At 41.1% G+C, this 13,759-nt stretch overlaps 1 protein-coding gene across 1 annotated transcript in view; it reads left to right on the top strand.

The window, feature by feature from the left end:
- UNC93A (unc-93 homolog A) overlaps window positions 1-9,428 on the top strand; it is a 28,078-nt gene extending 18,650 nt beyond the window's left edge. The window contains exons 6-9 of the mRNA XM_059843352.1: window positions 1,318-1,526; window positions 2,638-2,773; window positions 4,338-4,469; window positions 8,906-9,428. Of these exons, the coding sequence (XP_059699335.1) occupies window positions 1,318-1,526; window positions 2,638-2,773; window positions 4,338-4,469; window positions 8,906-9,171 (743 nt within the window). The 3' untranslated portion in view covers window positions 9,172-9,428. The remainder of the gene's footprint in view (window positions 1-1,317; window positions 1,527-2,637; window positions 2,774-4,337; window positions 4,470-8,905) is intronic.
- The last annotated feature ends 4,331 nt before the right edge of the window (window positions 9,429-13,759 follow it).

Genomic DNA, 13,759 nt, shown 5'->3' with positions numbered 1-13,759 from the left:
ATTTATGGCCGTACCAACCGCTATTAAGCCATGCCATTATCTCCTATAATTGCCCTTGATTCATTTAACATATTTGTTATTTATATTTTTTCTGAAAATGTGGATGTCCTGCTCTCATCCATTTAAGTCCAACAATTAGTCCATAAGTGCTAATAAACACTCTGGCAGAACCAATAATTACTTGAATCACAAAGGATTTATAGCTCAGCCACAGTGGGGAATCAGGACACTGGAGAAATTGTAGGAGACATGGATGAAATATGATAAGCAATAAAAAAATAAGGCAATTTATTGTAATTCTGCTGATGTATTTGGATATTAAAAGTTCACAGTAGAGACAATATCCATAAACATATTATAGGAGCACATTAAATAAGCAAAGTGAATGGAAAGAGGTGCCCGGTTCTCATCTTACTCTGAACTGTAGTTCTTTCCATGGATGGAATTCTAGTCAGCATAAGTGAGGAAACATTATCATGCCCTGCACCCCTAATGAAGCAAGCAGTTGTGAATCTATGGTTGTCTCATGTATATTATGAGGCATGGCTGTCTTCTTGATAACATGAAAAAAATGTTTGTTTTGATTCACTACAAAAGCAATAAATCTAGACTGATACATGCATGATCATTTTCTGATTAACTACTCCTTATATTCTTTTATATTCTCCTTCTGCTCGGAAATTACAGGTTTAAAGCTGTAACTTGCATCTTTTCAAGTTAACTAGAGCTGCTCACTATCATCTTCAAAACAGCATATATTCCATACTCAAAGCATGGTTCTGAGCCAAAAAAAAAAGAAAAAAAAAGGCACAACATATACGGGGTTTCAAGACAGCATTTATTTTTCTTTCCATGTATTTGAAAGAAGAGCCCTGCTAGCCATGAAAACCTTGGCACTGGAAGTGAATACTCCTCTCTCTTGTTGATTTAAAGCCTTGTGATAGGTCCCGAGGGAGCTGTTTCTGGCCAGCTCCCATCACCGTGGCCCTGGGTTGCCCTGGCAAGGCGAGCCGTCACCCTCTGCAGCCGTGCAGCTGGCCCGGCGGCTGTCACAACAGGCCAGCCACAGCTAAGCTGAGGGGATTTGCGAGTGCACAGCTGTATGCAGAAGATGTGAATGTAGATCAGGCCTTCTTGTTTATACAGAAATGGCCTTTACACTGAAGCGGAATCTGAGGCAGCTGCCAAAATATCCCACAGAGAGCTAAGCACCAAGTCAGAACAGTAACAGCAGCAAGCAACTTCCCATCATTCTTTCAGCATTCCTCAGTTTTCACGAACTTTTTGTTTTTTGTTTTTTGTTTTTTTTCTTTGCAGCTAGTGGTGTGCTAGCTGTGTTGCTGGTTATTATATTTCTGGACCAGATCAAATCTGACCAAGCAGAGACTAAGAAAGAAAAAACATCCTTTTGGTCTACGTTCCTAGCAACTTTACGGCATCTTAAAGATAAAAGACAGTGTCTTCTAATCCCTCTGACAACGTACAGTGGGTTTGAACAGGCATTTCTTAGTGGTGACTTCTCAAAGGTATGGATGTAAATGAAAATATATTTCTGTCTGATTTTTTTGTGCTGTTGCATCTTACTATTACATCTGACCAATATTGACTTGTCAAATGAAGATGTTTTTAATGATGATTTGTGGATTGCAAAATTACTGCTTACTTCTACATGAATGACCTCTGAGTGACATCTTCAAACAGCAGTAAATATGTCCCTTGGAACAGCCTCAAAAATAATGCAGTAGAGAGTTTAACTCACCAGTGGAGGCCGCAGCAGAGAGCTACAGGTTCAAACTCTTCACCTTGTTGTAAATAACAAACTGGGAGAAAAGCCAGAAGCCAGCAAAGCTATCATATCTTCCTTCCTCTTCTGGTTTCCCTAGAGCTTGTATAAATGCAAGTCAGCACACATTCCACATATTTTATTTTGACAACCTTTACGGTAAGAGGGAAAGTCCTCAGCATGGCTGGCTGAGAGCCCTCACCAGTCACTACTGCAGCAGGTCCAGAGCCTGACAGACTGAAGTGATTAAAACCATCTCTGCTCCTCCAGTTTCTCTACAAACCTAGACATGCAGCAGGTGTGTTCTCCTGGCATTCATTGAGAAAGCCTCAAAAGAAAGAGGGCAACCTTCCTGAGGTGCTTCTTTCATGCTTAAGGCTTTCAAACCTTGCATATAAATCAGATGGAACGGCGCACTTGTTGCTGTGTTGGAACAGATTGAAAGGCTCACTCCATGGCAACCTCCACTGGTTACATGCTCTTATAGAAGAGGTCCTCTTATTTTTTGGGGGCTGCTCTGTCATGACCATAGTGTCAATTGTCAATTTTCTTCTCTTGGGCTACGATGGGAAGGGCAGAATACTCTTGATGCTCCTTCCAGGACTTTTATTTGGATTTGTTCTGCTTGTTATTCCCCTGTTTTCATGGCATCAGTCTGGGAACTGGGGTAGCAAAGTTGCTCCTGAAGGCCAGCTATGTCAATGCAGCAGAGACTTGTCAGCAAACTCTCCAGCGGTGCTCTTTTTATCTCATCCATGCTGGCTATTTACAAAACTCTCAGGCTAGGATCCCTGAACTTTAGCTGTTTATTTTTTGTCAAAGAAAATGTGACACCACTATCCCTTCTCTTCCAGAGTTTTGTGACCTGTGCCCTGGGGATACAATATGTTGGCTATATGATGATCTGCTTTGCAGGTATAAATTCCCTCTGCTCCCTGCTCTTTGGAAAGATCTCCCAGTTCACGGGTAGAAAACTTCTATTTGCATTAGGTATGTAAAGATTTCTTGAGTGACTGATCACCACATCCACTACTCCCTCCTTTGCATGTACAAAGGGATAGCTTGCTGTCAGCTATCAATTAAAACCAAAGTCAATCTAGAGGCAGCCTTCACAAGCTTCATTCATGAGAAGAGAGGCAGCTCAGCTCACAGTTCAGCACTGTATTGCTGGTTTTGCGTTACATCAATTTGCTGGTGATGTAAGTTCAGCCTGCTTTCGAGGGCTCTGTCTATGCAGAAAGTGCCCAACAGCTTTGATGCTTTATAGCTCTGATGCAGCCAATGACAAATGATCTCACAATGCTGATGCTGAGACCTGCACTATCATAAGTAGGATTTCTCCACTGGGCTGAAACCTCCTCACCCTTATGGGGTGAAAGCAAGTCACTGTCGACCTGAGTCCCAGGAAATTACTAATTTGGAAATTTGAGTGAAATTTCGGGAAACTTTTTAAAGGTTGGCCTGCTGTGTTTTTTACTACTTGTTCTATAGGGAGAAAAGTAGAAGAAAGTCATGTATCAGGCTAGAATAATTTAAGGGCTTGTGAATGCAACAGTAATTTTCATGTTGCCTTGAGAAAAGATTTGCATATTTAAGAACATCTCCTTCTCCAGAGAACATTGATCTAATGAGTAATGGATGCATTAAAAAATACCAAGAAATATTTCTTTTGTGGCTCTGTATGCATTATGCATACTGAAGTGGACTAATACCTTATTTCCACTATGCAATAATTTGTATTATTAGAAACATCACTGAATAGATCAATATGCATCAAGACATTCTAGGCATTTTGTCCAAAGGAAATTTTAAACCTGGAAAAAGAAGAAGAAATTTAGAGCACTTTTTGTTATAGTCACTAGCTCAAAGGTTCTTCTGTGTGTTCTAGGTGTGTGTCTCAGTCTATAAAACTCAGACATAAAAAAACCCCAAAAAACCAAAACCCAAAACCACCTAACAGTAACAATAAACGATTAAATCTCCCCCAGAACTGTAGTGTTAGAAAAGGAAGATCTCTGAACCTCCCAATTCTGTTTAGTGGTCATTGTACTCAGCCTGTCAATGTGCACCTGTGGGGGGAAAAAATCTGTGACTCATTTACAAACCACTTTTCAAAAGAAAGACCCAAAGCCACCCTCTAGAAATCCTCAATTGTCCCCTCTGGCCCTAAATGAAAACCTCATTTAAGACAAGGAGAGCAGAAGGGTGCTTGTTCCCCCTTCCCACATGCCTCACAAGGTGACTGCAAACCTTTCAGAAGCTCATTCTCCTTCTCAGTGGTTCATGTCCTTTGGGCTACAACCATATCAGCACTGAGGATCTCTCAGCTCAAGACACTGCTCAGAATTATGAATTAGACACTGTCAAAAGCCTACATTGTCTTGTATTTCATGTGATATCAACTCAGTCAGCGCAAAGCTCAATGAACCAGAAAGGTTTGAAGATTGCCCTGTACTTTTGTTGGGGGTAGAACAAAAAAGTGTTATCTACCACAATCTGTCCTGATTATAATTGCATCTATATTTCTCTTCTTTATTTCCTTCTAAATCAACAGCTGCAGTTCTGAACACAAGCTGTATAATAACAGTACTGCTCTGGAAACCTGATCCCAAGGACCTTGCTGTGTTTTTTGTAATCCCTGGTCTTTGGGGTGTATCTGATGCTGTTTGGCAAACACAAACTAATGGTAAGTCCCAGTGACAATGAAATGTGTTCTCTCAAGATATAAAAGTCTGCATGTTTGAATCTATGAAACAATGCTGCATAACAATGATAATGGCTTTAAGACAGCATCTAAAAAATGTTAACTCATTGGAAAGCAGAAGAAAGAGAAAAGTTGGGAGTAAGAATGCAAAATACTCATTGAAACGATTTTTCCAAGATGAAGAGAGAAGAATACTACAGAAAATGGTAATGGGTATTCAGAATAAATATTCTGGAGGAGTATAAGTATTTCAAAGTAATTTAGAAACAAAGAAGAATTATACATTTATTTTGTCTTTTGCAATAAAGGGGAGCACTCTGGATAAAAATTAACTCACAGCTCAGCAACAAAAGAAGAAGAAAATTGTCTATTAGGAGATATTGGAAAAAAAATGCAGGAGAAAACCACAGAAAGCAATATTATGCAGCCAAGTAACTTCATACAGCTCTGACTTACTCAATTTCAAAACTCATAATCCAGTGTGATAATGCATAAGCAGGCAATAAAAAGAAGCAAGGTCATGGGGCACTTTTCCTTGAAGAAGGACTAAAAAGCTAGAGAGCTTTAGCTTGGACAAGAGGTAAGTATGGAAAGCAGTCAGTAAGGTAATTAATTGTATGGAGAAAGTGACTTGAAATTCAATGTATCTCCTAATAACAGGACTAGTGGCACCAGATAAAGTTATCAGGCAGAAGCCTTTATAGAAATCAAAATGAATAGTATTTCTCACACAATGCAAAACCAAAGTATTGAATTCATTGCCAAAAATTTAAGCTGGATTTAGAACACGTCATTACAAAATCACTTCAGGGGAAAGCACTCCTCTGGACACACATCAGGTTATGTGTCTTGGCCTCCCTTCCTCTGATCCTTTTGGTTGTTTCAGGGCCTTAGAAGATTTCACCCACTAGATAAAGTGTCATGTTCCTCCTGGAGAGCCAGATGGAAAACATGGCAGTCCATTGCCAATATCCACTGATAGTGGACACTGATTGTCCACTATCAGTCAGTGGCACTGATAGTGATCCCTTTCAAACACATGTCCCTGCCTCTAACACACAAGGGCCAGCATCCTTCTCTGCCCCTCCAGCAGCTCCAGCTCATATCCCCTAGAGGAGAGCTAGTACATACATCAAGGAACACCCTCTCATCATCTCACATCCTTACCAGAGGCTAGTGCCTCAGGTAAAAATTTTAAATAGTGCTCTTAAATATACTTAGGGCCATGGAAGGAGAGCATCAGTGAGGATTTGCTCTCTCTTAAGCAAAGCTGTTAATTCGTTTCTTGCTTCTTCAGCCACAATCTTTCTGGCTGTTCTGCAAGTTTCTTCCTAACACTTTTGAGAACTTATCTTAGTATTTCACTGGGATAAAGGACCTGTTCTTTGTCCGGCTTCTGTCTTATCCAGAAAGCCTTGTCCTTGGATACTGTGCTTCTTTCAGAATCATAGTGGGGTTAGGGATGGAAAGGACCTCTGGACTTCAACTGCCTTGCTCAAGCAGGGCCATCCAGGCACAGCCACTTTCTCAGGACTATGCCCAGGGACCCTTTGATATTTTTCAGGGAAGGACACTCCACACCCTCTCTTGGCAACCTGTGACAGTGCTCAGTCACTCTCATAGTAAAAAATTTTTCCTGCTGTTCAGAAGAAACCACATGTATTTCAATTTATGCCCATCACCTCTTGCCCTCTTTTCTTGGACGCTGCTGAAAAGAGCTGGGCTTGGTACCCTCTCTTCTAGGATTTACATACATTTGAGATGTCTTTGAGGAGCATGTTTCCTCAGTAAGGTCCCTGCACGACTGACAAAAAAGGACCTGATGCCCATATTAGGGAAAAAAGGGGTAAGTGCAGAGGACTTAACTATTGCAGAAGGTGGCTGAGAAGTTACTGTAGTTTCCAAACCCCGAGACAAGACAAAGACAGTGGACAATGCTTCATGCTTACTTGATGGTGAGTGAGCTCTGCAACTATGTGACTGGATTAATCTCTATTTACAGCACTGTTTCAGGTCATCTCCATTCCCAGATTCCTGCAAGATACTTGTGAAAATGTCTCATTTGTGTGAAAATTTTCCCATTTGGAAAACAACCAAATGTTCTTTTTCCTTGTATGGGGGCTTTTTTTTTTTTTTTTTTTTTTTTTGGTCTGTACCTTACTCGGCTGTTTCACAGCTCCCATTTATAAAATTACTCAAAGTTCACTTTGTCACATTGTCACAGTGAAACATCAAGTGATGACATGAAAGTGATGAATAGAGAGGTGCAGTGACATTACCCCACAATGCTGCATCCCAGAATAGGATCTTCAGTTTGACATACCCACATAGGACTAAATGTCCTTCAAAAGTTTTATACAGTTATACATCACATAAGAAATTCCCCTTCAAAAGTTTTATACAGATATACATCACATAAGAAATTCCCAGCATCAAAGACTATAAGGTGAGATAAGACCTCCAAAATAACATTGGTTTACAAGGTCTGTGGTCCTTCCTTCGCTGAGCTCCCATGAGTGCTGCTTGTGTGCCAATAGATTAACCAGTGAATGCATAAAAGGCACAGCGCCACTTACTTAAGGCATTTTTTTGTTTGCTTTGTGCTCTGTGGATGTTTAATACTCGAGTACCCCCTAGAGGATATGTAGGCTCACAGTGGATGAGTCACTTCATCTTAGGAGGTTTTCCCGACGTGTCTGTGTTTGTGCATGGAGGCTCTCACTTATTTCTAATGAAAGCTACTTCATTTCAGAGCATGTAGTGCTCTTTCTTATCTAACTTGAGCACAGATACTGATATTACCCACTGACAAAAATTGTACCTGGGGCATAACAATTGTGTAGCACAGAGCTAGCAGGTGGACTACAGTAAAACCAAGTTCTTTCCAGGCTGATTGTCTTTAGGAAGAATATTAGTCTAAAGAGTTTATAAACCTGGACTCAAATAATTTCTAGCAGTCCTGTTATATACACATGCCTGCTAGTACCAGGGGAACGAGTAGGAAAACAGGCAGTGGCAAAGATCCAGGATAATTTCCATGGAAGTGAACTGTGAAATTTCAGAACTAGCAGCCTCTTCACTCACTCAGCCCAGCAGGTCCTGCTGAAGCTCATCCAGGCAATTTGTTTCAAAATAGCAAACATGTACAGCTGAAAACCAGAGAACCTTTCGATGCAGAACTGCCATGGCATCAGAAACCTTCCTAATATCTTTCTAGAAGATAACACTGGGCATATCAGGAAATTAGTATGAACAACTTGTACTTTTTCATTTATTAGGCAAAATTATGAAGGATTATCATATCTACGCTCCACTCAGCCAGTTTAATGAACTAAGTATATCTTGTGATGCACTTGTCCAGATTTTCCATCATGCCTAAATTGAAACCATTCAGTAAATATCCTCTTGCAGTCATCAGGACACATAAGCTTTTCACACAGATGAAGTATCCCCCTACTCAACAAAACTGAAGGGGTTGCTGAGTCTACTCAGATTTTCAGATAACTTTGCATTCCTCTTTGTTGGCTGAATGGACATATTTCAAACAGACTGTTGTTAGACAAGTGGATGAAAAGAGTAAAAGTTCATGATATTCTTCTCCTTCCCACTGTGCACACCGTGTCTGAGTGAGAGCAAGTGTCCTGTTCTTTATCACTGCTAGTGCTAGCTCAGCACCCAGAGGAAAGCAAGTTCTCTGCCCTTCCCTGTGTGTTTCACTAGTCAGACCTGGAGACTGGAATCCCTTCCTGGATCCCAGTGGTGGGTGTGCAACTCACTGAGCTCATTGGGATCTTCCCAACTGCATTAGGATGATCAGTTGAACTGAGTCTCAATGTCAAGTAAGTTTTCCAGTTGCTGCCTGAAGTTCTGAATGCATCAAGGATATTTTATTTGCTATCCCATCCAGGAGCTGAAAATTCAAAAACCTAGTTGATTGAGAGAGACATGTCTTACCTGCATACTTAATCTGGGCCCCTGTTGTGAAAGCTTGTAAGGATTTGGTATGAGCTTATCAATAGTTATACATGGAGACTGTACCATGTCAAGGCCTCCTTTTTCTCCTTACTTACTTGTTCATCAGTGCGAAACCCTTGATTTTTGTAGGTAATAGTTTGAAAAAAGAAGTCCTGCCATCTTACTTCAATAGATCACATCCTTTCTTCCTTCCTTGCATTTTTCTTCCCCTTTTCTTCCATGTTCTCTATTTTGTTGTGTTTGTTTTGTTATTTCACTTGTTACAATTCACAGAAGCACAGCAATTTTTTTAAGACAAGGCTTGTGTTTTCCTTTCTCTGACATTTATGAGGGAGTGTCTGTCTTCCCTATTGTGCTCTATTTATTCCCTTTGCAGAAAATACGTGGTTGTAGATTTAATCTTCACAAGACATTTTTTTCCTTCCTTTCTTCCTTCCTTCCAGCACTTTATGGCATTTTATTTGAGAAAAACAAGGAGGCTGCCTTTGCAAATTACCGTCTCTGGGAATCAGTTGGATTTGTCATCGCCTTTGCTTACAGCACCAAATTGCAAGTCTACATCAAAGCCTACATTGTACTGTCTGTGCTTGTGCTGTCCATGGTGACCTATGGAGCAGTGGAATACCTCGAGGCCAAGAGCTCCCCTGGGACACCTGCTGCTACAAAGAAGGAAAATGGAGGACCCCACTCCCAGGAAACACACATGTAATCCAACAGGGATTTGACTGAGTGATGGAGGCAAAGCAAACTGGCCAGCTCCTTACAGGCATGTCTCCAAGGGTGTTCCAGTATGTACTGTATCCAGAAAGATGGTAAAGGAACAGATTTCAAGGCCACTATTATGCAAATGTCTCAAGAGTAAAAACCTCCTTTGACATCTCACCTTTATAAGGGAAGATTATTGGACTTCACCCTTTCATGCAGATGAACAACTAATTATTAAAGTCTTAATAAATGTAAGCAAGATTTCTAAAGTCCTTACCTTTTTGTTTCTGGAGATAAGACCTGGTATAGCTTTACAGTCAAACCACATGCAGAATGAAAGAAGCAACTGGGTTGCTCGGTTGATTGCAATTAACACACATAATTTAATGGAACCATTAATGATAAAGATTAATGGGATTTTTATGCTGCATTATTTAACACCTGCTGTAAATTACATCAGCCTATAGACTGGCTTTATCTGCAGTTCATATCTGCACACTACAGAATCAACTAACCACCAAGTCCACCAACCTGTCTTAGGTCAGCAGACAGCTGTGAGTCTGCCCATGTCATCCCTCTATCTCAGCACTCTTTCTCTTTTGAGTTTCCTGTCTCAAAATTTTCTGTCACCACTTACAGCAGCTTCATCCTAAAAGAGATGTCTTCTACAAGACAAAATATTTCAGTGATTATGACCTTGCCTCACTTTCCCATCCAGGGCCAGAGCTGTTTTCAAGATGAGCAGCCAGGCCATGGGCAACCTCACCATGAGAAGAGCCCAGGTGACAGTGCAAGTCACAGAGTGATAGGGAGAAAAGGAGGATGGGCTTACACTGTAATAAGTTCCTGAGACCCACATGTACCCTGCAGTGTCTCATCTCATTTCAACTTCTCTTTAGTTTTACCCATATTGTTTCTAGAGATGGATTTTTTGTGGTTTTACTGCAAAGAGAAGAGTGCTACAATACAGTTACTGTGCAGTGTCCCTGCATCTTAATGAGAGAGCAATGCACAGACTCATGTTCATTACTGGTAATGACACATTCACATTCTCTGTGTGAGGCAGACAGCACCAAAGGAAGTGCAGACGAATGCTCTTCATGTCCAGGACTAGTGCTGCCTCTGGAAATAAACTACATGTAACTAGCTAAGTTGTTGCCTGCCATGGAGATAACACTTGAAACTACTTCCTCTCAGTTACTAACCACAGCAGGAGGGTGAGGCACCACACAGTGTGACAACAATAACATAATTTGTGCAACAAAAATCCCCAAATTGTTATGTCTCCTAAACAGCAACAGACTTCATGCTACTTAACTGTCTTTCTTATATTTCTTGCTCCCAATGATCTGGACTCCCCTTCAGACTTCACTTGTGTTGATTCATGGCTTTTCACATGATGAGCTTTTTTCCAAGTCTCATACAATAAAGTAAAATTCATTGTGTCCTGCAGAAGAGAAGGTGACAGGTGGGCTCCCTCACGTGTGCAGCTTTCTCTTGCACCTTTGCCCTGTCTGCTCAAAGGCATGCTGTTGATCTCTCTGTTGGAAATACAAATGATAAAACTATTGTGGCTGGAGAATCCTGACAGCCTCCTATCTGCCCAGCATGCACAGATGGATATTCTAGGCTGCTGCTGATTTTCATCCCCCACTGCTTCCCTCTCATAAAGAAACACAGCATCATGTTTCATTGCATCTCTGAATCCTCCTCTGATTCTCTTTTACAAAGTGATGTTCAATGGTGAGTGAAGCAAAGAGAACTTCTGAGGTCAACATCATGATGGAAAACACTTCTGTGTGAATGTAATAACTTTTTATTTGTAACAACACAACAGAGAAGTCAGCATCCTGCTACTTGAGATGCTCTACAACCTCAGAACAAAAAGATGATGGCTACCTAGACACTATACAGCTTTTTTTTAAATGTAGTTTCTCTTTTTACTTCCGTACTGAGTCTGGCTGAGATGGAGTTAATTTTCTTTGTAGCAGCCCATATGGCGCTGTGTTTCAGATTTTTCTAACTAAAACAGTGTTGATAACACACCAGTGTTTTGGCTATTGCTGAGTAGTGTTTGCTGAACATCCAGGTTTTCTCTTTTTCTCCACTCTTCCCCCTCAGTGAGTAGGTTGCAAGTGCCCAAGAAATTGGGAGGTGGAAAAACCAGGGCAGCTGAGACAGAGTGATGAAAGGGGTATCCCATGCCATATAAGCCATGCTCAGCAATAAAATTTTGGTGCAGAGAAGCAGGAAAAAGATGTTCTGACCTTGTTGAGAACATCAGTAACACTGACGTTGAATCAGCACAGGAGATAGGACATTGTGGCCTGTGGTTTAAGGAGCTGGTTTTCACTCTTGATTGTTTCATAGGACTTTATGTAGTCATTTCCTGAATGATAGCTCTTCTATTGCACAGGGTCCATGAGGAAAAACTCTGTTGCCTTGGGAATGAAAGCAGCAGCTACAGGCAGCAACGCAATGAACGTGCTTTTGCCTGGAACAGGATGAATATAGAGGTGCCCATCTTGGACATGACTTAAATGAAAATTGCCACTTATGTTGTTATGCATGGCCAATACACAGTTATAAAACTGATATGGTTTCGTTTATTGTAAAGGCTATGGGGATTTTGCTGCATAGTATATATAAAACATATTTGGGCAGAAATTCAGCTAGCAACATATATTCACTGAAATGCAAGAAAATAAATGATAGTTGAGCTTGCTGTGGCATGAGACATCTGCTCTCTCATGGCCAAGAAAGACTCCACAAGCCCTGCTTCAGTCTAGCAGGCAGCAAATAGCACAGGTCTGTCTGTGCTGAGGCCCAACCAGCAGCAGGGTGCAGGCAGACTCACCCTGCTTCACCACATGTTCCACTGCCAGACAAGCTCTTACCTCACCCCCAACAACAGTGTTCGTTTTGCAGTGAAACAATAACTTTTGTCGGTCTGACTCTGAATGTGTGAGGTTAACAATAGCAGGTGTAGCCACCTCAAAGGATGCTAGCTTTGGGGTTTGAAGGGGTAGGGGGTAGCCTGATGAATCCCTCCCCAGTCATGTGCCTGAAACACTCCAGACCTCTAAGTTAGGCAATGGGTAATAAGCCTGTTGATGCTTATCTGCTGAATGCTCTGTGTTCCATGGTGGCACAGAGAATGGCATCCTGCTCTCCTCATGGGGAAGGCCAGGTTGGATGGGGCATTGAGCAGCAGGAGGTGTCCCTGCCCGTGGCAGAGGGGTTGGAACTGAATGGTCCTTAAGGTTCCTTCCAACCTGATCATACAACCAGAATGATTCTGGTTCTATGATTCCAAGCTCTCCACTTCTGGGTGCTGGTTGGCAGCAGCAGTACATGGGTGTTAAACTCAAGCACAGTCAGAGAAGCTGTTGTAGTTTCTGCGCTGTGGGAGAATGTCTGCAAACTCACAGGTGGGTTTGCAAGTTATTAAGAAATGGGCTGAACATAGAACATTGGGAATGAAGCCGGGTGAAAAGATGAGGGTTCATCTGGGCACACATTTATACATAGTGAAGTGAGTGAAATTTATCTTCATTCATTTAGAACAATGCCTAATCCTAGAGTCAGTGCTTCATAAATGCACTTCAAGAGCTTCTGCTTACATGTCATATGACTTTATCAAAAGTGGATAGGTGTTCTTTGTTAGTTAAAGTGGTTTGTTTTCTTTTCTTGGCATTTAATTATGTGGGAAATTGAAGCAGACATTTGTTATATCTAGATTTGGTGAGCCAATTTCCTGAAAGCTGGCATTCCCTGGATGTTGAAGTTTAATTTTATTCCCTGAATGCCAGGGGTATGAAAGAAGTTCATCAGTATAAGTTGATATGATCAAACTACCAAAGAAAGCTTCATTGTTCAGACTTATCAACAGCTTAATTTATGATTACCTAGTGGAGACCGTGATGACACAGTTTACCACACACTGGCTGCATGTTCAATAGCAGAAACATTGCTCATAGCATTGTCATGCAGTGCAGAAAAGACAAAGCTAACTGCAGTCTGTAAGGTGACTCATCCAAATTCTTACCATGGCTGTGTCCAACTGTATTTTTTTTCTTAATTTAATAATGTTTGCCCCAGGATTTGAACCAGCCACTGTAAATCTTGCTTAGTTTGGTATGGTTGAGTTTGTTGGTCTGCCTTTTTTGTTTTCTGGTTAGTTGGTTGTTGTTTGCTTGTTGTTTGTTATTCATTTTTTACTTAGCATATGATGTAGTGCTGTTTAATAAGCAGACAAAGCAAAGAATTCCCAGGAAAGATAGTGGAAGCAAAATTAACCATCATTTTCTGGGATCATCACATTAAGTTTGTATGCAAGCTCAGCAGCAAGCCCCCGAATTTCTGGGGCTGAAAAGAATGATTGATGGCAAGAGACACAGCAAGGCTACTTTCTCCTTCATGGTTTTTATGTAAGTCCTCTTGCATCATGACCACACTTCAGTAATTGCTTACCACGTTTATTTCCTGTTGCCTATAAACTCCTCACTCAAGGAAAGCTCTCACCAAGGATAATTCAACTTCAGACTGTCTCTTATCTATAAGGGGATTCTCAGGAATAATCCCAGTGCAGT

The sequence above is a fragment of the Haemorhous mexicanus genome, chromosome 3 (assembly GCF_027477595.1).
Source record: "Haemorhous mexicanus isolate bHaeMex1 chromosome 3, bHaeMex1.pri, whole genome shotgun sequence".
Lineage (NCBI taxonomy): Eukaryota > Metazoa > Chordata > Aves > Passeriformes > Fringillidae > Haemorhous > Haemorhous mexicanus.
This window is presented reverse-complemented; position numbering and strand designations above follow the sequence as displayed.